The following is a 25,073-nucleotide window of genomic DNA, read 5'->3' as shown; positions in this document are numbered from 1 at the left end:
CGAATATACCATACTAGCATGGATGATTATTTGAAGAAAAATTTTGACGTAGAAGCCAAGAGGCCATCCGAAGAAAATCTCAAGAGATGGCGATCCGCGGTGTGGCTCGTCAAGAACCCTCGTCGTCGCTTCCGTATGGTCGCCGACCTCGCAAAGCGCGCCGAGGCTGAGCGCAAACGCCGCAAGATTCAGGTTCATTTATATATTTCTCAGTACATGTTTTCCTACGCACTTCGTCATATGGAAATAGGATCAAATTAATTAATTTTACTTCTAACTCTGGATATGTGTATCTATATAATAGAGCTTTTAATTTGAGTGATACTATGATAGATTGATAGGAGTAAAAAGATGATCATAAAGTGCAAACTAATTAATTGATCAAAGTAAATGGTAGGGTCTCATAAAAAGTAATAACAAAACACAAATTAGTATTAATAAGATATTGTCTTCCATTAATAAGTAGGAAGCTCAGTGTTTCTGTGGATTGTATTTAAAAATATCTAAATGTTCTATTTAGTAGAAATTGGTACAGAATACATATATGACATTCTGAATTAATGCAATGAAATTTGCATGATTGCATGCAAACTACTACTTGTAATCCCTTTATTCGTTCCTTTCGTTCCTTCATAGTTGAATTATTTTTCCAATATTAGGAAGTTTCTCTATCGTTGAGTCATTTTCATAATAGTACTCCTCTGTTCCTCAATATATGTCTCACTTTAACCCGACACGTTTTTTAAGAAATATAGAAGAAAATGGATTGTAAAAGCTAATGGTATGTAGGTCCTACTTTAATATATTAGTTTTATACAGTAATAAAATGTGAGTGGAATTGAATTAGTGTAATGTAAGGCCCATTACCAAACGTAGTAAAAGTGAAGTGAGACAATTTATAAGGGGCGGACCAAATTGAAAAACTAGGACAAATAATGGGGATGAAGGGAGTAATAATTAAATCACTTTTTTTCTTTCCTACTTTATTTCCTTCTTACTACTTTATTTCCTCTACTTTATTCATTTTTCTACTTAATTCTCTCTGCTTTTTTTTTCTTTCTCTTAATTTATCTACCTTTTTACCTCATTTTCTCCTATTTAATATACTAAACATCCATTTCTTACACCTCATGCCAAAAAGAAGTGCATAAACTATGAAGGAGGGGGAAGTAATTTTTTAGTTATTTGGACCTTCTATCTATGTATACAAGTATACTAATTTTAGTCTCTTTCATCAAAATCAAATCCGAACATATAGAAACAGTACAAATTTAGTTCCACTAATATTTTAAAGTTAATCATTTTCTGTCTCTTTGTTTCATTTTTGTTACAGGAGAAGATACGAATAGCTTTGTACGTTCAAAAGGCAGCATTATATTTTATCGACGGTAACCCTAAATCCAAAACAAAACTCTTTTGGTGAGATTTGTGTGTGATCTGTTAATTACATAACTCATACTACAAAGTATTTCACTTTTGTTTGATATAGTACAAAAAAATTTAAGTTTACGGTACATAAAGTTTCATTTGAGTTTCTTTTAGTACATTATTTTTGTCACTTCCGCAGCCGTTGATCGAACCGAGAAGCTGAAAATCCCCGACGACGTAAAGCAAGCCGGATTCAACATCAGCCCCGACGAGCTCTCCTCCCTCGTCAGGTCCCACGACCTCAAGCGCCTGGACTCCCACGGCGGCGTTGATGGCATCTCCAAAAAGCTCTCCGTCTCCCTCGAAAACGGCCTCTCCCCTCCCGACATCCCCACTCGCCGGACTCTGTTCGGCGAGAACAAATTCCTCGAAAAACCCCCCCGCCCACTCTGGATGTTCGTCTGGGACGCCATGCAGGACCTCACCCTCATCATGCTCATCGTCTGCTCCTTCATCTCCGTCGCCGTCGGCCTCGCCACCGAGGGCTGGCCCAAGGGCTTGTACGACGGCATCGGCATTATCCTCTGCATCCTCCTCGTCGTCGCCGTCACCGCCCTCAGCGACTACAAGCAGTCCCTCCAGTTCCGCGATTTGGATAAGGAGAAACGCAACGTCACCGTCCACGTCACCAGAGCCGCTAACCGCCAGAAAGTCTCTATTTACGACCTCGTCGTCGGCGACGTCGTCAATTTGTCGATCGGAGATCAGGTCCCCGCCGATGGCTTGTTCATTTCCGGATACAGCTTATACATCGACGAATCCAGCTTGTCAGGGGAGAGCGAGCCTGTGCAGATCGAGAAAGGGAGGCCGTTTCTACTCTCTGGCACCAAGGTTCAGGAAGGTTCTGGAAAGATGGTGGTGACTTCAGTTGGGATGAGGACGGAATGGGGGAGGCTCATGGTGACTCTCAGCGAGGGCGGCGACGACGAGACTCCCCTGCAGGTGAAGCTCAACGGCGTCGCGACTGTGATAGGAAAAATCGGGCTGGTTTTCGCGGTTTTAACGTTTGCGGTGCTCACTATAAGATACCTGACTGTGAAGGCCTTTGATGGGGAGATTGGCAGCTGGTCGATGCGAGATGTCGTCAGTTTGCTGAATTTTTTTGCGGTGGCGGTGACTATACTAGTGGTGGCGGTGCCGGAGGGACTGCCTTTGGCTGTCACATTGAGTTTGGCTTTTGCGATGAAGAAGCTGATGAACGATCGGGCGCTGATACGGCATCTGTCCGCGTGCGAGACGATGGGATCGGCAAGCTGTATCTGCACGGATAAGACGGGGACACTGACGACGAATCATATGGTGGTGACGAAGATCTGGATGGGTGGGGAACAGAGGAATGTTGATGGGAAAAAGCTCGAAAACGTGGTTACTTCTGAGAAAGGGAAGCAGGTTTTGGTTGATGCTCTGTTTCTCAACACTGCTGCGGATGTGGTGAGAGGGAAGGATGGGAGGAGTGAGATATTAGGGTCGCCGACCGAGACTGCGCTGATCGAATTCGGCCTTTTGTTTCACAAGGACTTCAGAGGGCTGAGGCAGGGATGGGAGATTTTGAAAGTTGAGCCGTTCAATTCGGTGAAGAAGAAGATGTCGGTGCTCGTGCAGAGTAGAGGCGGTGGCGAGGGAGGGGGAGGGAAGCGGGCTTTTATCAAAGGTGCGTCGGAGATTATATTCGGGATGTGTGACAAGAGTGTCGGGAAGGATGGGGAGTCGTTGCCAATATCGGATGAGCAGAGGAAGATGATAAATGGGGTTATAGACGGTTTCGCTTGTGAGGCTCTGAGGACGCTGTGTGTGGCGTTTAGGGATATGGAGCCGTCGTCTGATGAATTGAGTATTCCTGAGGAGGGGTATATGCTGGTTGCGCTGGTGGGGATCAAAGATCCGCTGCGCCCTGGGGTTAAAGAGGCGGTCAAGACGTGTTTGAATGCTGGGATTCTGGTGCGGATGGTGACCGGGGACAATATTAATACGGCCAAGGCTATTGCTAGGGAATGTGGGATTTTGACTAGTGATGGAATCGCAATTGAAGGGGCGGAGCTGAGAGATAAAAGTGCTGAGGAGATGAAGGATGTGTTGCCCAAACTGCAGGTTTGATAGAGAGCTCATAATTTTTTTAAATTGATCAAATGTAAGGTTGGTTTAATTAATTTGTGTAGGTAATGGCAAGATCTTTGCCTTTAGACAAGCATAAATTGGTGTCTATGCTGAGAAAGGAATACCAAGAAGTTGTTGCAGTCACAGGTGATGGTACCAATGATGCACCAGCCCTCCATGAGGCAGATATTGGGCTTGCAATGGGTATAGCAGGAACTGAGGTTGGTATATACTCCTTCTATTTTAAGTTAGTTGAATCGTATTCCATTTTGTGTCATCTAGTTCAGTCATTCACTTTTTTTGGTAAAAAAAATTTATTTTCTTTCTTACTTCTCTCCTACTTTGTTGTGTCGTTACTTTTAACTTTTAAACATCAATTTCTTAAATATTGTGCCAAAAGAAATGTCTCAACTGCTTTTTTCGAATTTCAGGTGGCAAAAGAGAGTGCTGATGTGGTGATAATGGATGATAACTTCGCAACGATATTGAATGTGGCGAAATGGGGTCGTTCGGTCTACATCAACATTCAAAAGTTCGTGCAATTCCAGTTGACAGTGAACATCGTGGCGCTGATGACCAACTTCATCTGCGCGTGCGTGTCAGGGTCGGCGCCACTGACGGCGGTGGAGCTGCTGTGGGTGAACATGATCATGGACACTCTGGGCGCGCTAGCCCTGGCGACAGAGCCGCCCCACGACGGATTGATGAAACAACCGCCCGTGGGAAGGAACGCCCACATCATCACGAGGGTTATGTGGAGAAACATCATCGGCCAGAGCATCTACCAGTTGATCGTGCTCGGTGTGCTCCAGTTTTACGGGAAACAAATGCTTAACCTCGATAGTGAGGCCACTCTTAGCTCCTTGATCTTCAACACCTTTGTTTTCTGCCAGGTACGTGTATATATATATATATGATAACTATGATAAATGACAACCATGTAACTAAGTAGCATATATTTATTTCTGAATGGGAAGGTATTCAATGAAATAAACAGCAGAGACATGGAGCAGATAAACATATTTCGAGGGATATTGAGCAGTTGGATATTCATAATGATAATGGTGTCGACGGTGGGATTCCAAGTAGTAATGGTGCAAGTGTTGTGTAAATTTGCGGGGACAGTGCCATTGAACGGGAAGCTGTGGGCGGTGAGCGTGTTGGTGGGAGCGGTGGGGTTAGTGGTTGGAGCGCTCCTTAAATGTATCCCAGTTCCCAACGTTCCGAGCAACAAGCATCACGACGGATACGAACCGTTGCCGTCTGGACCAGACCTCGCTTAGATTACATATATTATTACTATACTACTAATAATGTTGTCAAAGGCAAAGGGGAAATCTTGTGCTCTTCATTTTCCTTTCTATAAATAATTAAACATTCCATTTTCCCTCAATTATAAACATTGTCTTCCTTCTACACAATAATTCTAGCAATAGAACTGAAACAAATTATAGAAATATACAAGTAAAATCTTTATGAAAATAAGCAATTTTTTATGAAAATAATAAATCATCTTTTTATATTATTATTCATGCGTATTTCTTAAGATAAAAGTGTGACTCATTACACCAATGTTTCTCCACTCATGCGCATTTCTTTAAGATAAAATAAGCTAATTTATAGTGGAGAGAAAATAAAATAATAGAGATGATAAAATAGATAGAGTAATATTTCTATTTAAATAAATAGTATTTCCTCTATGTCATAAATTTTGTCACACTTTAATCGAGCACGGGTTTTTATGAAATGTAATGGAAAGTGAGTTAAAAAAGTTAGTGGAATGTGAGTCCTACTTTTATATATCCCTTACGTCCCACCGAAGGTGACCCACTTTCCTTTTTGGTCTGTCCTAATTAAAATGGTTCATTACTAAAAATAGAGACACATTTATTCCCGCTCTTACTTTATTTTCTCCACTCAACACACAATTAATTTGCATAAATGATATGGATTGGGATACGACGAAAGACCCGTTGGATATATTGATCCAAGAAACCCATGTATAAGGATTGCTAGCAGACTCCCTAGATTGAGAATCTTCTGGTTTGATCAACTCCAAGAGCTTGGAAAACCTCGACTTGTTGGCTATATGATCAGCCAAGAACCTCGGTATGGTTGAACCCCACAAGAACTTTCTCAAAGTATCTTGATAAGTTCCAAACAAGAGAAATACTCTACAAAGAGAATTCAACTCGCAAAGACAAAGTCTATTTTTGTATTTCATCAATGGTCCCCAAATGACATGCTTACAAGCCTTTTTATATAGGCTAGAATGGATTCTTGAAGTCTCACATCATTAGTACAACTTAAGCCACACTCATAATAACTCAAAAGTAACTCCTAAACTATTGGTGTGGCTTTAGAACATCTAAAATCACTTATTTAACACAAAATGTAACTAACAATGACTCTTCCTTTTGGCTGCTCCATTATGCACGAAAATGCATCATTTTATCTTCAACTTGGGCCTCCCAAAATGTGACATATAGTGACTCCAAACTTCATGCATTAGACCATCCACTACGCGTCTCGCCGGCGTCTCGCGTCTCCGGGACGGGACCCCGGCGCGACGCGTTGCAGCTCGCCATCCCGTCCCGCGTCTCGTCCCGCGTCGCGTCCCGTCGAGCCACGAGACGGGCTGTCTCGCCACGCGCCTAAGCGACGTGGCGCGACCCGCCGTCGTGCTTGACGCCCACTCGCCGGCCCGCGAGTGGGCGTCGTCACGTGCTGACGCAATAAATATTTTTTTAAAATTGGAATTTTAAAAAAAATAAAATAAAAAATAAAATAAAAAATAAAAGAAAAAAAAATTGTAACGGTAATAATACCGTTTGTTGTTTTTTTTTTTATTTTTTTATTTTTAATTAATTTTTTTACTCTATAAATACTTCTAAACTCATCCTCATTTCACACACAACTACACATCTATTCTTCCTATCATCTAAATTTTCTCTCAAATTTTCATATAACAACTCAAGATGTCCGGCGACGGCGACGACAACTACGGCGGTTCCGGCTCCGGCGGGTGGGATCTCAACGCGTTCGGCGATTGGGAGACCATGATCAACACATTGGGCGGTTCCGGTTCGTCAACGCCGGGGACCCAGGGTTCGGCGACGCTAGGAGGGTACCAACCACCCAATTTTGACCTTGATGCATATGTTCGTCCCTCCGCCCCGCGGTATTCGCAGGGATTATCCCAGATCCGGGAGGATTTTCCCGTTGATCCCACGCCGGGAGTAGGCCGAGGCAGTGGAGGTGGCCGAGGCGGTGGAGGTGGCCGAGGAAGTGTACAACCCCAGGCGGGCGAGGACGAGGAGGAAGAGGAAGAGGATCTAGGCCGGCATCCGTACAACAACCTCGAAACGCTGGCGGTGTACAACGCCTGGATCACCGTCTCATACGATCCCATCGTCGGGAATCAACAATCTCGGAAGTGTTTCTGGGAAAAGGTCTGCGAGGTCTACCACCAGATAAAGCCGAAAGGCTCCCGCAAGCGCAAATTTAAAATGCTTCGCTCTCACTTTGACCGAGTCGACAGAGTAAAAAAATTCTGCGGCATCTACTCGGCCGAAGAGGCGCGCTACCAAAGCGGCGCAACGGCAACCGACATTTTGACGTCCGCTTTGCGCACCTACTACCAGGACGAACGTCATCAATTCAGATTTATTGATGTTTGGCAAGCCGTCAAGGACGAGGAACGGTGGTCCGACGGTTTTCGCTCCAGCTCGGGCTCAACCTCGAAGCGCACGAAGCATACGGCGAGTGGCCAATACTCGTCTGGTGGTGACACCGCTGAGGGCATCAGCCAACCTGAGGCTGAATCCCAGGAGTTTGCGGGTACTGTCGGCGATGTTGGAGGATCCGCGAGTGGGCGCCGTCGGCCGCGAGGACGAAGGCGGCGAAAGCGGCTAGAGCAAGGAAGGGCCGAGGCGAATCAATCCAGCCGGCCTCGGGATCGGGCTCGCGGGGAGGCTCGGACACACTTATGGTGGCGTAGATGACCGCCACAATGGCGGACACTTCCCGCTTCTCGTACGCCCAATTCACGGCCTGGTGGAACGGAATTGTGTATATGGCAGCACAACTTGGCCTTCCGACTCCCCCTCAACCTCGACCGCCTCCGGAGGATGATTAGCCGGTGGAGTAGTTTTTTTATTTTTCTTTAAATTTGTATTTTAAATTATGTTGTGTGTTTCTTATATTGTGTGTTTTTTTATGTTGTGTGTTTTTTAATAAAGTGTGTTTGTTTTAATTGAATTGGGTTGAGAAAAAAAAAATAAAAAAATGAAATTGAATGAATAGTAATTAAGAGACGGAATAAGGGACGGTTAAGGGACGGAGCGTTGCAGGTTCCGTCCCTTAGTTAAGGGATGGAGGAAAAAAGGACAGTGGGGCCCTCAAATAGTGGTCAGATAGTATTTAAGGGACGGTTTAAGGGACGGTATAGAGACAGCGTAGTGGATGGCCTTAGGCTACCCATCAATTTGAAAAATATTCACCATTTGGCTCAATGTTGGTTGGTCTTTGACTTGAGCTTTTATTTCAGCAACTAAAAACACCATGGACTTCTTTATCTTCTAGCTCTAGCTCTTGTAATTGGTCCACTTTGAATGATCAAAGGATACACCGTATTGTCCTTGTAGAATAGCTTGGGTGCGTCTCCATCAATAAAATCTCATGACACCCAAGGAAAGAGTTCTTCTTGGAACGAAGGGAGAGTATTAATTTTATAATAAAATCTGAGTAAGAATGAATTAGTAGAATATGGGGTACACTATCAAAAATGATTTTTAAAAAAAATAAAATGTGACAAATTTGGTGAGAACTTCAATTTTCAATTTATATTCTAAAGAGTTTGCAATTTTAGCGGTGACACCTCAAATAGCATTATGTGAAGAACAACCATGTGTAGAGGGGAAGCAATGTATTCTAGTCAAAAATTACTTAGTGATGAGAACATGAATTTATACCAACATACTCTCACAAGTATTTTTTCTTATTAATTCATCAATTAAACTAATTTACATATCAAATAAACCACCAACTTTTCGATAAAGTGGTCACATTTTTTAAAACTTATGTTGAATCGAAATGAAGCATTTAATCCATACGAGAAGTACTTGAAAGTAAAACCACATAGGCATTTAAGGGAAAGGATATAGTAGTAGTACATAAATTTTACCAGCAAACGAATCAAAACCACTGCGGATGATATAGAAGAAACATTGGCAAGGCATCCTTTTCTCTTGCATCTTTACAACCTTGACAAATCCCATATATTAATACATAGTACTCTACTTTAACCACCCCAAATTAATTGGAATATGTTTTTGCTGGCGGGCACACTGGTTGCTCTGCCTTTTGAGCATTTCCTCTTGTGCTGTATCATCACCCTCCTACATTAAGTAAATATGATACCGAAATTTGAAAAAAAAAAGAAAAAAAAAAAGGCATGCTTGCTAGTTGAATGTAAGGTTGAGCCAAATTCAATGTATAAATCACAGTAATAACATTGGATATTCATTTACATTCCCTCAACTTCTAATTTGAGTCACTAAAGTTAACCCATGCACATTCCTATTAAATTCGTTATGTAATCTCCCTCACATATCTATCGATAATTGGATGACATTTATTTATAATAGGAACAAGAATGCAATAAGAAGCTGACTGTTGAAAGCAATGAACTGGCAACAGTCTGATTCCCAATCAATAGGGATTCTGAAGTTGACATGACTTTATCATCTTATGCAAAACCTGACAGATGTATATATATTTAAACTATGTTTCCTGAAGGGTTTGGATCTTACTAAAAGGCATTTGAATTTCAGAATATCAAAACTCTTCTGCTTAAGAGTAATGTAACAACCAAAACATAATTTGACCACAGCATCAATAATGTACATAATATGATGATGCTCTACTCTTTTTAATGCCGCCTGAATACAGAATTCTACAAAACTATGTCTTGTGTGTTATACTCCTATTAACTAACCTTGCGCTAACATCAAATTATTTGTTCCCAAAACTTATGTTTTATGACACATAAAACATAAGGTTGTAATCCAGGTTTAATTACAGTGAAATTACTTAACCCTAATAGACAATAGTTACATGTTCTAGATCTCAAAAGACAATTCTTCCAGTAACTGCATAATGGAGAGAATAGTACCAATGTAAGAGTGAAAAAAGTATTAATCAGTAGTCAGCAATCAGCAATACTAAGAACACTATCTTTGCTTCCATTAATGAACTAGAAAGTGAAAACGACATCAATGTGCTCTAAATTTGTCAAAAAATATAAAATACTCCAGTATTGACTAAGATGCAATAATATGTTAATACTAAAGGTAACAAGAGAACTTACCAGAAGAGAATAGGCACAAGCAAGAGACAACAATGTTGGGTACATATCTAAAACAGCAAGAGCAATTTCCTCTGTTACCTGGGAAACCTGCATTAATAATTATTCCAAATTATCAACTAATGACAACAAACTAAAAGAGATTCATAAACTCTTTTCTTGCACTTCTATTTTAGATCAAGTTCGTATCCTCTTGCATCACAAAGTAAAAAAAGGTTCGGTAAAGGATGCAGTTATATAATCAACCATGAATTCCACCAATACTCTTGGGTAACAGGGTAAGTGGTGAAAATTTAAAGATCCAGTTGTACTCCTTGTGTAGCACGGAATAAACTCTTAAAAATAATAAAACAGCGATTATCTTATTAGCAACAATGCAGTTTTCAACAATAACTAAGTAGAAGAGAGGAAGTCAATGTGGTTCTACTATCAACCATCACTATCAGTACATTATAAAAGGGAAATGCTATAAATAAACAATTACATGCAGACATGCTGGGAATAGTGAACAATTATGTTGCTTGTGCATCTGGGATATGAGCCATACCTGCATGAGCTGGATACCGAATACATTCATTTTATCCAAGTCTTCACACCTTTTGATAAATTCATCAAAAGGAGGGCATCCACCAATGCACTGTTGCGTGGTATCTAGAGATCTGTAGTATTGGTTGATTGATTGAGTAACCCTCCAAGATCTCAGTCGTGAAGCAACTGCATTAACAAATGTTTTAAGTCCTAAAAGAGCTGTAACCAGAATATGATGTACTTTAGGAAAACCTCAAAAATAGACTTAGTATTGTAGCCCATACAACAAAATGATAGTAGGAATCAGAAGGTTCTGTAAAATTCATTTGCTATCTGCATAACATAATATTGATACTGCATCTTGCATGAAATTAAGTACTGTTAAAAGCTATCCAGGCTAACCAAAAGGTTAATAAAATAACATCATAAAACAAGAGAGTAGGCAGTATTGCTTACGCCGTTTTGATGCTTTCAGCTGCCTCTGAGGAATTTGGATCACCTTCCACCAAGATATATCATATTCTTAAGCCCACATCGCTTCAAAGATATTTGAATTGATACATGAAAAAGGATAAGATATATAAAACATGTGGTCTGAACTCTTCAAAGCAAGGGAAGAAAAGAACTTGCAATTATTATCAATGTATAAGAAAAGTCAATTCGAAAACCAAAGATTTCATCCAACAGATAGCCATTGAAGTTGAAGAACACTGGAAAAATCAGAAAAAATAACGAAGAAAAATGGCAGGGCATGAGGTGGACAAGAAGGGCCATTCTCTGTGCAACGGATATCCAACTAACTAATTAGCCAACAAGTACTTCATACTTCTTTACATACATATTTTCATCCGTAACCTCATCAACTTTGATGGATACCTGCTCTTATACATTCAAGGGTGCTATTAAAAATTAGAAAATAGCTGACTACAGTTTCCATAAGTAATCCAGGTTTCCATTTTATTTATTATTTATTTCCCGCGCTTAAGATATAAATATCCATTAATTAATTAAAGTCTGCTATGGACTTAATTAATTAACATCTTATTAATTCCAAGAGTAGACTTAGCAAGAAACACTTATTTATTATTCATAGAGTAATAAAACTCCAACTGGCCAGTTTCCGAATAATAAAACCTTGTTCAACCTCCTCTTGAGGACATTATCAAACGAGACTCACCTCGTGCACGATTCAACATAATAGCAATCCTAGCACCACTAAATAATGATCACCACTACCCAATATACCTGGATCGTTGGGTTACAAAAAACCCGCACCTTTGGTAAGTCAAAGTAGTAGATACTCAATGTCGTATGCTCAATGCTAACGTATGTAGATTAAGAAATTAATTATCAAGACCTCGTCTTTCAGTAGATAGCATAAAGACTCGTCTTGTTGTTAGATCCATTCAGTGCTATACCACACCAACGTCATCTTATTTCAATAAGGCTTAGAAATAATCGGACTGACATTGCAACCTTTCACGATAGGTAGCCAAAGCCTATCTAGGTTGTGAAATTCTTCTTTTTCTTTTGCAAAGCATTGCATAGAAACGACTGTAGTTACCTTAAAGTGGACGACGCCCACAACCAGTCTACTAAGCAAAAGACTTAGGCTTTGTTTACTTCTTATGCATTTAAATGTTTATTAAACATCTTATAAACGCACAAGCAAACACAATGTAATAATATATTGATTCTATTCGTGCAAATTGCTCGAATGATACTGAATCGGGTCAAAAGTGAATTGTAGAGTTTTTTCGTACACAAGCAAGATTCTATTCGTGCGAACTCGCTCGAAACATGCTTTCAGTATACTAAACCTAACAAGGCTGGCTCCGCCTCACTTTCTAAACTCAGAGGTGTAGGGTTTGTTGTGGTTAACCCGGACCTGGTATTAACAGGGGCTGTTGTTTCCGTGGCCCGCCAACTAGTCTGGGTATCCTTTTATTTAGATATATCGTTCCAGTACCCGTACCTCGAGCCTTTGCTCATAAACTAAAAATGAAAAAGAAGAAAGCAAAACAGATAAAAAACTATATACACCAAATCACTCTAAACACAAACATAAAATACGCCATCCATCCCCGGCAACGGCGCCATTTGAAGTGACTGATTGAAGGAGTGAGATATGCGTGTGTGCAGGTGCAGATCAAACAGGTCCAGAGGATTAACTCAGCCGCTAGGCCTAGCAAATCGTAAAACTATCTGAATGTTTCGTTGGTATACTCTTAATCACTATCAAAACCTTAACCCATTTGCTATTGGCTAGTATAGGATAGTAAGGATCGATCCCACGGAGATGGAGGTGCTAGTAAATGTTTCGAGGACTTGGGAGGGGTTGGCTGCTGCCACACAACTCATGGGTTAAGACTTGTTTAACTACTAGACTTAGAGCAATTTAAAGGTGACTAATCTATCTACTAGACCTAGGAAACAAGAAAAGGTACATACGCATGCATGACTGGCGGAAATGAAGTTAACTAGAGGAATTCAAATAACTAAACTACTGAGCCAGGTAAACGGGTTTCTGAAAACAGCTAAACAATTCTTAAACATGCAGTGGGGACCATTTTCCTGATTTAGCTACGATGACAGAAAACCTGCAGAAAGTAAACAACGACCAGTGACAGATCAGACTTCTAACTAACTTCTAACTTCATCTTCTTCAACGAGCTAAATAAACACAAACGAAAACAGAGCATCAAACATGTGAAAATAGAGCAATCTCATATCTGACTTCAAACATTACGATTAAGCATAAATCTACTAGATCTAAACTACTAGGCCGAGCAAAATAAGAAAGTAGCAGTAAACATCCATAACCATGCAAATAAGAACATCATGTCTCAGATCCACAACTCCGATCAATAGTTCAACTCAGATCAATAAACACCAACTCAAATACATTCAGATCCATACTCCTCAATTCAGATTCAACCGATTCAACAGCAATTTAACTCCGATCAACCCGATCTAAACTCCAAATCAAACATCAATTGCGAAAATCATCCAATTCAGTAAAAACCAACAATCAAACATCAGAAACTGCTAAATAGAAAACAGAAACTTTCATAACTACCAGATTAAAGGTTCAACACAGAAATATTTAACACTAAGCTTCCAACAAAGAAGTTCACGACGAACAAAACAACGGAAAATAAAGCAATTGTATCTTTGCCCTTCGTAGGGACGGTGTTACACCACGGAAACTGAACTAGACCACCACGAACTCCCAGAAATTACCCCATTGATGCTAAGTGCGCAGAGAAATATGTGTGTGAAGCGAAGAGAAATGAGCTAAGAGTGAAAAGTGAATGTGTGAGGCTCGGACTCCTAGCGTACCCAGAAATTACCCCATTGATGATGCCTCTCTTCATGATTGTGTCTCTATTTATAGTTGAGGCTCGGACTCCTAGGGTACCCTCTTGTCATTTTTGCCCTCCTAGAAGATCCTTCAAAAGATAATTTTCTACTCACAGCTGCCCCCGCCTTTGCTCCTATAATCCCCTGGGTCAGGTTGCATGCTTGTGGAACTAATCCCTTGGTATGTGTCCTTGGTTTGACATTCCACAAGGACCGTGTGGTTGGTGGAACTAATCCCTTGGGATGTGTCCTTGGTTTTCACCTTATCCATGCATTTTACGAGGACAGTTGATATGCTAACAATCCTCAATGTCCGCAGCCTTTATTTTGACCCCTACGCTCTATTTTCTTCTGCATTTTAATACGACTTTTGCATTGAGTCCCCACTCGATATACAAGCCTCTGATTCAGCTTGAACCTTGATGTTGATCACTTGTGATATACAAGCCTCCGTCCCGGCTAAGATGACACATTTTGTGGCCGGCACAGAATTTTAGGAGTATATGTTAATGTGTTCAATTGAAGAGAGAATATGTAGGTGTAAGTATTAAAATGGAGAGAGAAAGAGAGATGAATATTTTTCTTGGAGTAACAAAAGTGCAGGGGTTTGTTGCCCCTTGTACAGCGGAAGGCATGCATAAACAAATAAATCATGCATACAAATCTATTTGACTGATTATGAGATTTATTAACCACATGTTAAACAATTAATTGCATACAAGAACGCACATAAATCATGCTTAAGGAATTAAAACCCTAATTTATGATTTCTTACGGTTTAGAATTACCAATCTGCTTCTCCAAAGAATTGACGATTGCTTGTGCCTTCTCCACATGAAGATCTTCACACTCAACCACGAATCTTCTAATCTGTATCCCAAACTTAGATAATGACCTTTGGGTGGGCAATGCTTGTCAGAATCGAAAGGGCTTGATTAGAAAGAAGACAGAATATCAGTTTTCTCAAAAACCAATTTTTCGTCCACTCCCAGAGAGGGAGCACGAAAATTTTCATTAAAATTATCATTAATCTCCTTTTATATAGAGTTATTATGGGCCGGATTAGGGATCCGTGGAGGTTGGACTTGGGCCAAACCGTTGGACTTTTACTAATTAAATTTAGCCCCAATTTAATTCAAATCCAAACTGAATATTATTATAATCCACTATAGTATAATAATATTGACTGCCCGTCTAATCCCAAATTACGAGTAATCCGGGCTTTACCTCTTTAATTTATTATTCCCGTGTTTAAGATATAAATATCCATTAATTAATTTTAAGTCTGCTATTTGACTTTAATTAATTATTATTCTGGAATAACGGTCGTGTTTCTGAATAATAAAACATTTTTCAAACACCTCTTGAGGATGTTATCAAACTGGACTCACCCAGCACATGATTCATTGCAATAACAATACTAGAACCTCTAGACATTGATCACCACTACCCAAGATATCAGGATTCTTGGATTGCGAAAAATCCGCACCATTTGATAAATCAAAGTAGTGCATAATCAATATCGTATGTTCAATGCTATGTCAATAATGATCAAGAAATAACAATCACCGAAACCTCATCTTTCAGTAAATAGCAAGAAAGACTTATCTCCACTGTAGATACTTCAGTGCTATACCACATCAGTGTCGTTTATTTCCAAAGGTAAGGAAACATGCGGACTGACACTGCAACCTTTGGCGATAGGTAGCCAAAGCCTATCTAGGTTGTGAAATTCTATTTCTCTTCTACAAAGTGGAGGTGCCCACGGTTCCGGAACCGGCGGTTATGGTTTAGAACCGTCGGTTCCAGTTTTGGAAATTGCCGAACCCAAACCGAATCGCGAGGATGTTTCGCGGTTACAGTTTCAGTTTCGGTTCCGAACCGGCGGTTTTCCGATGGTTTTTTCACGGTTCCGAACCGCCAGTTTTTTACGGTTTTGGCTTGGTTTCACGGTTTTTCGCGGTTCGGGCACGGTTTTGGTTCGAAAATTTTTGAACCTGAACCGAACCACAGTTAAAAAATCGACAGTTTCGGTTCAGATAAATTCTCACGGTTTTAGTTTGGAACCGTAGCCGACAGTTACGGTTTCGGTTTTAACTGCCGGTTCGGTAAACCTTGGGCAGTTCTACTACAAAGAACCGACTGCATCACCTTCTGTGAACGTCGTTCACAACCAGTCTACTATGTAGAAGAATTAGACTTATTTGCTTCTTATACATTTAAATGTTTGAGAAACATCTTATAAATGCAAAAGCAAACATCAATGCGATAAAATTACTTCTTCTCGCCTTGGGTTAAAAGTGGATTGTATAGTTTTAGACTTATTTGCTTCTTGTACATTTAAATGTTTGAAAAACATCTTATAAATGCAAAAGCAAACATCAATGCGATAAAATTACTTCTTCTCGCCTTGGGTTAAAAGTGGATTGTATAGTTTATTGTATACAAACAATTCTATCCGTGCAACATGCTCGAAATATGCTTTTTAGTATACCAATCCTTACAAAAAAGGAGGTTAGGTGTATTAATTAAAGAGAAAAAGTTTCTAAAAATAGAAATGTGGCATCTTTCTTGAGACAGGCTCAATAGGGAAACGTGTTATCTTAGTTGGGACGGAGGGAGTAGTGTTTTAGCTACTAATCAGGTCAAAATCACTTTCGCCGTCAAATTAACAATCCCGTCATTTTTAGGATAAAAAATTGACCAATTCATAAATGTCTTGTAAGGGTATCCACTATGGATAGCAGCGGCTATAGCCGCGGTTTGGGGCGGAAGCGGGGCGGCTTATAGTGGCGTTGGTGTCCGCCCCCGGGGGCAGACACCGAAATGGGGGTGGTAGGCGGCGAACGGGCTTCAGGCGACTCCGGGGCGAGGACGCGCCTCCTCCGGGGCGGACGCGGCGATAGGCGCGGCGCCTATAGTGGCGAACTTGTCCGCCGCGCCGGTGGACGATTTTAATTTTTTTTTTTTATTCATTTTAATTCACCTATAAATACACCACATTCCATTCATTATTTTCACACCATTCCAACTCTACATCACTCAAAATTTAGTGATTTGTACTAGATTAAATTTTCGTTGTATAATTTTTCCTGTACTTTAATACGACGAAAATTTAGTGTTTAATTTTAATTTTAATTTTAATTTCTTCACGTATAGTCGTCTTCTTCTAAATACGTATAGCCCGATAAATTTATTCATAATTGCTTGAAACATTATAAAATTAAAATTGATTATAAAATTTGGGGGCTATTGGAGGTGTCCACTATAGTGGTAGAAACAAAATTTTGGGACTATGGACAACAAAACTGTGGCTATGGACAAAAACTGGGGTGGGGCTATTGGGGGTGTCTGCCTTATAGTGGACACTCTAAGCTATCTAACAAGGTGTTTTTGCTCAAAATAGTGAAACAACCATATCTTTTTAAACAAAAGTAGACTTTGATCTTAGTTATATTTGAGCAAAAGATAAAATAAAAAAAATTATACTCTCTTTGTCCTATTAAAAGATGAAACGTTTTCTTTTTGGTTATCATATTAAAATTGAAACGTTTCCTGAAATGGAAACAACATCATCTCTACTTTTCCCTATCTCTTACTTTACTCTATCTTTATTAATTTACAAAATAATACTTCATAAAACCCCGTGCCAGAAACCAAATGTTTCATATCTATTGGGACGGAGGGAATATTTAATTGGCATAAGATGATCATGAAATGATATTTAATCAAGATATTGGGACGGAGGGAGTATTTATTTGGCATAAGATGAACATGAAATGATATTTATCCTTCATAATTTGATACCCAAGTTCCATCCATTGACGTAGTTGGGTAGATTGTAATTTAAACCCCAAATAACAAAAAAATTAGACACTTTTAAAACATCAACGAGTGCAAGTATAGACGAAGAATTTCCGCTTCAACACTTCATTTTGATCAGCATAAGCACTTCCTAATGACACTTCATTGTCTATTTTCACTACTACAAACGTTAGAGGTGAACATAATCGAACTGAAACCAGAAAACCACAGACAAATTAAGATAAGAACAATACTTGTCCATGAATTGTAAATCGTCCTAAAATTATGTGTTCAAAGACTAAATAGTTTTAAACAAGGAATAATTACTTATAGAACATCAAACAATGTATCATAGAGGTTTAAACTCCATAACTCAAAAGGTTTATGCGCGTGGCAGTAATTTCTCGACGTCCAGCCATGTCCATCTAAAACGTACAAATAAATCTCTCTATCTCTGTTATCTCCCTCTACACGGTCATTCACCACACCAAGTGTTTCTCGACGCAAAAACATTAAAAAGAAACTCAAACTAAACGAACAACAAAACTTTCTTACATCTTCCGTACCTGCATTAGACGTAACCAGCATCGCCTCTCAAGAGTGAATGTTGGCAGCTTATATGAGGTATTTACTGATTTAGATGTGTGTATCCAAGTAACCAACATTCTCTGTCAGTCGAGAGTAAGCTCCCATCGATTCTATATTTGCTTGTAGAAGAGAACATAGGCCTGGTTGTGTAAAACTTTGCTAGTGCTGATGGTAGTAAGAGATGAATCATCAAACCGCAGCCACTGGCCATTAGGGCAACGGACATCAGCAGTATAGTGGCCTTTCGATGCTTCCCTCCCATGATGTGTTACTGTGGCAACAAGTTCATACCTCCGTCCCTGCGCATATAGACATATGATATCCTTTTTAAATTGACTTTTCATGCAATTTCTGTTTAGTACATGCTACTGAACAAAGAATGCAGTCGAAAAGGAAAAAGGTTGCATAATCATCACCTAAAATACAGTAATTTTTTAAAATTTTGTTGAAAGCAAGCTAACATAACATGCAGAGGAATCATAGTACTATAAAAAGAAAGCATCTGTCATTATATTTATCAGTTAAATCTTTTCCTACCAAAACATCACCCGCGCATAAGATTTATATACAGTAATCGAGACATAAGATCCCTAAAACATCTTTGGTCATGAATAGCGTAGCAGCACTGTTTATTGACTGTTTACCAGATTTGTTTGTAACATCATGATTAAAATGGGCAATTAAAAATGCGAATTGCTCCCCAATCAATCTAATGCACTTAGCATTTGTGGATGGAAAGTCATATTCAGGAGTGTTGAATTCAATAATCAAGATTTGGCCTCTCACATATATTTTTACTTCAACTCTGATCACATTTATCAGTAACAGGAAGCATGTGAAGGATTCAGAGAAACGTTACCTCCACATTAGGGGAAACAAGCAGATCACGGCTCAATGAAAGTTCAGGAGGGAAATGTACATCCTTGTGCAATTTAGTGCTACCATAGCTGCCATAGCTGAAACGCTTCAGATGTAGGATCATAATCTTTGGAAGTGTTTGTATGTTGATAGACTTTCTGGCAGCAACGACCCCAACCTGAGATTTCATGATATATTGTCGCCATTAGTAAATATTCCCATACTAAAGCCCCATGCAGTGTACATACAGCAACAAGAATGCTTCGTCGCTAAAAGCAATCATATAAAGTAAAGGACAAACAATGAAGTAACTATGATGATTATAGTATATACAGTGCGATTAAAAGAATACCCAAACACTATAAACTTTAAAGAAAACATAGCATAGCATAAAGTGCAATTCAAATGGAAGCCATATGGAAACTGAATGTTTTCAACAAGAATTCTTCACTAGAGAAGTCAACTTACTTTTCCTGCTCTTGATGCCCGGTACTCATCAAGTGTTTCTGGGGTAGAAAGTAAACGAAGAGCATCTTCAATAGTTCGAATAACTTCACCAGAGATATCGAGATGAAGTAGAAAAAATGGCTCGACTGTGGCAGAAGGCCTGTTGCCTGTCCATAACAAGCATAATAGTCTTAATCATAATAACTATAACTGTTAGCAAAGAAAATTTTGGATTGCTAATTCAACTATGCGAAACCAATCAAACCTCCACTAACACAAAACATAGACATCCCACTTCTGCTATTCCATTAGCTGTGCAATTCTTATCTTTTCAATAACTCAATAAAACAGTGTGCGGGTAACAGAAGTAAGCTGTTGTATAGTGTTACAATGTTATACCTACTAGTATATATCATTGGCCATAAGATATAGTGCCACTGCAACATGGACAAATCTGCATATCTAGTCTTTCTAGGATGGTGGACTAAACCACACAGCCTGTGACTGTTATGACTCACTGGTCTGGTTCTCAACTTGATTTTAACATAATATTGCAAAACAAGCCATTCAGAAATGCCTAAAACAAGCAAGTTCCTTCCTTTTAAACAGGATTGATGAGTATCTTGTCCCTCTCATTTCACAGACTTCAAAATTCACACTAACAAGGCAGCAGATTTTTAGACTTTCCATACAACTTCCACTGATACTTTCATGTTTTGGCCTCCTAGACAATGAACATAAGATGCTTGAACCAAATCAGCCCAAACAAACATTTGATGAACTTCAGAATTCAATAAAGGCTATTTTGCAGTCTCCCCAGGTTTTCTGCAGATCCTACGATATCTACTAGCTACTGACATTTCCCTAATTCTGATGTTACTATCAGCATTATTCGTGCCTCATTTGGAAAGCAAATGGCATAATAATTAAAAAAATACATGCTTTGGTTCATGCTTCGTTCACCAGACAAGGATCTAAGGATTTTCATACCATTGGTATAGATCTGATCTCCTATTTTATTCATATCGATAAATACTTCTTTATTCCTCTTCCACTTATCAAAATGAAATACTGGAAGCAAAAATCTAATAACTACTGCATTTTGCATATATGAATGAATTGTGAAGCCCAAGATAACATATAATTCTACATCTTGCAGCACCGGACTTCCATATCGATCACCAAATTCCAAATGATTGGAATTTGACAAGCCATCCAAGTTGTGAATCCTATTGATCCTAGATGGTCGACTATCTTGATATGTGTGTGAAATACCACTTAACTTATACACTTGTAGCCTACATGTACACATTGCTCAACCAAAAGTACCACCATTCAAAAGGATATCAAGAGATGAAGCATGTGATGCATGCATGACTTACTCTTACCTAGAAAAAAAATCCAAAAATAACAAAATTAAAACATTAAGGCATATTATAATGGGTAATTAGAATTGCAGGAAACATAGCCAGAGATGAGAAATTCAGGAAAAGAATATTTACATCATTTCAAATCATCAATATTAATCGAGATTCGAGCAATCAAAATAGTTTTTCCTCTAGGCAACCTGAGCCTCCATGTGATAAGAGTCAAATAACATGCATCGAGTCTAGGGAACTTTCCTAGATTAGCTAAATTTGAGGGTGCTTCAATGTGAAAAATTTGTTCAGAGAAAAATATTCTTCCAGTGAGGCAATTGCAGTGCAGTCAATAATCACTATTTAGTTACAACACATCGTAATGAGCAAACAGCACAAGCATAACAGTGCAGACAAGTATCAGGTAACTTACCTTTTGCCTTCACAGTACTCTGCAGCTCTCCACCAAAAATTGAACTGAGCTCTGAAGGAAAGAAACTCTGTCTTCTTATCACTGCAGATTTATTCTTTTGTCCAACTGTCTCCCACTCTTCATCTTCTGATTTGGAAACCAGAGTTTGATTCCTTCCATTCAAGTGGGACTTCCCTCCAAGCTTCAGCAATTCATCATGAATTTGATCCATAACAAAGCTCAAAAACTCTTGTGCATCCTCTTGCCTGAGAAGGAAGTTAAGTAAACTAAGTTATATTATAAAAGTAGAAGTAGGGATGTCCCAGCTGCATAAAATAGCATATGGCATATATCTTTCAGCGATAACTTTCTAATGCAGGGATATAAATGTATATACATTAAAGCAAATTTATTAGATGACTATATCAGTATATACCTATTTCAGGAGCATTAGAATACTTCACTATGAAATTTTATCTCCATGAGGTGACATCTTGTCAATATTTATAACATAAAAACAAACTCTTTGAGAAAAAAATCATCCTAAATGGGAAATAAAAGAAGACTAGGGTAGAGAAACAGACCTAGGCCTTCCTGATGTGCTCCAAGATACATCAGGGGTAAATTTTCTCAATACCACTTCAAACATAGTTGGGTTAAAAGGCCTGCCAGCTTCAATCTCAATGCTATCTTTCTTCTTGATATTAGCTCCACCAACCACATCAAATTCACCAATGAACTCAGCAAAGGCATTTAATGTTGGATAGCCAACCTAAGAATAGATATTAAAATTTCTCAATGATTGAAGTATTTAAAAAGCCCTTTTGTTATTGATGCGATTTATAAAATGATTTGACTTTTTAAAACGGCAAACCTTTGGGATGTTCAGCTCTTTTAGTTGCAGTAAAAGTTGAACAAATGGAAAACAAGCCAAAAGAGCTTGCAACGTTGCATTCAGGAAACACAAATTCCCAGGGTTGATCAAGCCTCGAGGTGTTATACCCTGAGCATCTAAAACAGAAGCATCCATCTTTAGACGAGACTCTTTGTCATGAGTTTCAACAGCAGCAGCATTTATGGTACCATTCAACTTTAAACCTTTATGACCCTCAATTTTAGAGATAACTTTTCCATCCATCTCGTCATCATCTGATACTTGTAAAGTTCGAAAGTTACTGCCATCAACTACTTCATTTCCATGAAGAAGGTGCGTAGTATTTTTAACATTCCCATTCTCTGACGGAATAGGACAAGTTTCTGTAGCTGATTGCTGTACGGAGTGCTGGTTTCCCTTCTGGATTGTAAAGCAGTGTGTATCTTCAGATCCACTGGAAAAACCAACCTGTGTGTCAGGTATATTGCCAAAGCTACCAAACATCAATCCAACACTTAGGGGATTGGCTGACGTTTCTTTCCTTTCTTCAGGCTTATGGTTATTAAAAGGTTTTTGATTCAGTAAAGAACGGGTTTCATCCTCAGAAAAGGATCCAAAAAGCAACACCTGCACAAACAAGTAGCAAACAAAGGGCTATTTAGGCGCGGAGAAGGCCAAAAATTAGAAAATAGAGTTATTGGAGCCTAAATGCGTGAAATCTGGGGTATTTCGTTTTATAAAGATTATTGTGATTTTTCAACAATTTAATTTTTTGCCCGAATTGCATCCAGCATAATGCTGAACATTCTGCAACTCCTCAATTTCAAGTCCAAAACTCGTAGGGGAATTACTATATTACAATAAGATGAAAAAAGAGGTGTATGCAGCCCTATTTGATCAATTCAGAATAACTGAACTAAGCGGGTCTGTGGGTGATAGTCTTCCCCTGTGTATTCAATTGGGGGAAAGTAAAAAAACGTATATTTCCAACATCCAACAACTCCATACCCAAAATACTAGAAGAACAACAAATTAAAATTCTAATTTATATACATCGACATTAAGCAAACTAAAAAGCTATAAGCAACAAAAAATTTAGAAGAGCCGATAAGTAACAAAGATCTCACATCAAACCATTAAGAATTTACACAGATTAAAGTAAAGTTCGTAATAAAAAGTGGGAAAAATCAGACCTTGGAAGGATCAGTCATGTTAGGACGTAATCCAGGAATCTAGCAAAAGTTGGGATACAGATTCTGGAATGTGAAATAAAGAAGAAAGCGATGCCGAAAAGAATTAAGGATTTATGAGGGAATTTATCTTGAGAAGTGAGAGGGAGGAGAGCGAAGATTGAAGAAGACATGTGAGAGTTTGGACCTTGAGAAGAAACATCTACCTAATACACCTACAACACAACACAACACAACACAAATCCAATTTGGTTTGGGAGATTTGAGGGATTTTGATTTTCTATTGCTATCTTTATGCTTGCTGAGGTTTAGGTTTTTCATATTAGAAGAGTGAGGAGAGCGCGTGTACAAGGAGGATATTTTTATTTAGTTTTATTCTATTTCTTTTATTTACAAATCTGATTAACATATACTTCGAAAGATAATACTCTAATAAAATGTAGTTCTAAAAATATTTTGAAATCTCCTCCAAATAAGAATAATTAACTTCGCAGTTAGTTCATTTTACTAACACTAAAATTAGCTGGAAAAATATGTTTTTGGTTTGATTTAATCAAAATTAGGTAATTAATCAAATAACACGAGAATAAGGTCACCGGGATGAATCACACAATTATTCTCAATTATAGAGAAAGTAGATTACTTAGTTTAAGGTTGTCAATCAAAAGCAAATATAGATAACTCCAAACAGTAAATAATACCCTTAAAAAGTCATCACTCTTATGTTTACCATTTTGAGGATATTAACTATAGTGTTATTAATTTCGATCTAATATGAAGATTCTCTCTCGATATCCCTACGTACCATTTTCCATGCACACGTTCTTTTTGAAACAACCAGAAGCATTACCGATTATAATTGAATAACGTAAAGTCGTAAATGAAGTCTTTGAATACTAAAACTGGACTCTATATAAACATAAAGTATTACTTTCATCCATGGAATTCATAGTTCAATTTAGCTACCCATGATAAATAACTACGATCATATTAAAAAAAGTAGACATTAAATAACAACTAGACAAAATCCGAAAGGTAGAGTCTTGAAGCTTTTTCGTCTTCCCTTGCCTTGACCCAACTCTAATGGTGACGATGATGGTGGATGAAGATGATGGAATGGGAGTGGAAATATGTGGAGTTGGGTGTTTAATTACTAGACCTCTTTAATGATGCACTATGGAGAATATTTATAGACTTGGAGGCTCCATCTCTGACTATATAACAATTTTGGCCTCAAAAGGTAAGACTTTGCTCGAATTAGGGCAAAACTCATTCGTCGTACAAAGTAAGTAGGACCTCCTTGTGCAATCATGTAAGTTGATGAAAATATTGTTATTGTTTCATGAATTAAAAGTTGTGACCAATAATGAAACCCAGTATTTTGTTTGTTTTTGTTAGATGGACTTGTCTTGCTTCAACGATAATGTCTCATCACAAAACATTAAAGGGATAAGTTATCCTGAATGCACGATAATCAGGTATGTGACTAAATATATTGGGGTTTGTGTCAAACAATGTGTATATACAACTTTGTGTTGTTTGTAGATTATTTCGACGTTATGTGTTATCTATCGCATCTATATGGATTGGAATGTTTGGCAAATGGATGTCAAAACAATTGTTCTTAATGAGGAAACCATTTGCATGAAACAATTTGAGGGCTATGAAGTCGAGGGCAAAGAACATATGGTATAGAAGCTTAAGAAGTCCATTTATGGTCTCAACCAAACATCCAGAACATGGAATATGTGTTTTGATAAAA

The 25,073-nt window shown here is 38.6% G+C and overlaps 2 protein-coding genes and 1 long non-coding RNA gene across 3 annotated transcripts; 1 reads left to right on the top strand and 2 right to left on the bottom strand.

Annotated features, from left to right (window-relative positions):
- Positions 1-18: 18 nt before the first annotated feature.
- Positions 19-4,885, top strand: LOC121740872 (putative calcium-transporting ATPase 11, plasma membrane-type). The gene is made up of 6 exons (XM_042133520.1): positions 19-192; positions 1,334-1,388; positions 1,568-3,516; positions 3,585-3,743; positions 3,954-4,415; positions 4,500-4,885. Exons 1-6 carry the CDS (start codon positions 19-21, stop codon positions 4,803-4,805), a joined length of 3,105 nt encoding a protein of 1,034 aa, XP_041989454.1. The 3' UTR covers positions 4,806-4,885.
- Positions 4,886-8,645: 3,760 nt separating this feature from the next.
- LOC121741013 lies at positions 8,646-11,287 on the bottom strand. The gene is made up of 4 exons (XR_006037745.1): positions 10,874-11,287; positions 10,437-10,603; positions 9,893-9,979; positions 8,646-8,921 (listed from the first exon to the last, which is right to left on the bottom strand). It is a non-coding gene; the product is annotated as an uncharacterized LOC121741013 (long non-coding RNA).
- A 6,603-nt stretch (positions 11,288-17,890) lies between these two features.
- On the bottom strand, positions 17,891-23,648 carry LOC121742286 (ubiquitin carboxyl-terminal hydrolase 24-like). Its single transcript, XM_042135390.1, has 7 exons — positions 23,315-23,648; positions 22,122-22,748; positions 21,832-22,019; positions 21,269-21,513; positions 19,499-19,644; positions 19,032-19,208; positions 17,891-18,471 (listed from the first exon to the last, which is right to left on the bottom strand). Exons 1-7 carry the CDS (start codon positions 23,330-23,332, stop codon positions 18,283-18,285), a joined length of 1,590 nt encoding a protein of 529 aa, XP_041991324.1. The 5' UTR covers positions 23,333-23,648; the 3' UTR covers positions 17,891-18,282.
- Positions 23,649-25,073: the final 1,425 nt, after the last annotated feature.

Source organism: Salvia splendens, chromosome 7 (genome assembly GCF_004379255.2).
Source record: "Salvia splendens isolate huo1 chromosome 7, SspV2, whole genome shotgun sequence".
Taxonomy (NCBI): Eukaryota; Viridiplantae; Streptophyta; class Magnoliopsida; order Lamiales; family Lamiaceae; genus Salvia; species Salvia splendens.
The sequence above is the reverse complement of the archived record's forward strand: the minus strand, read 5'-3'. Positions and strand labels throughout refer to the sequence as shown.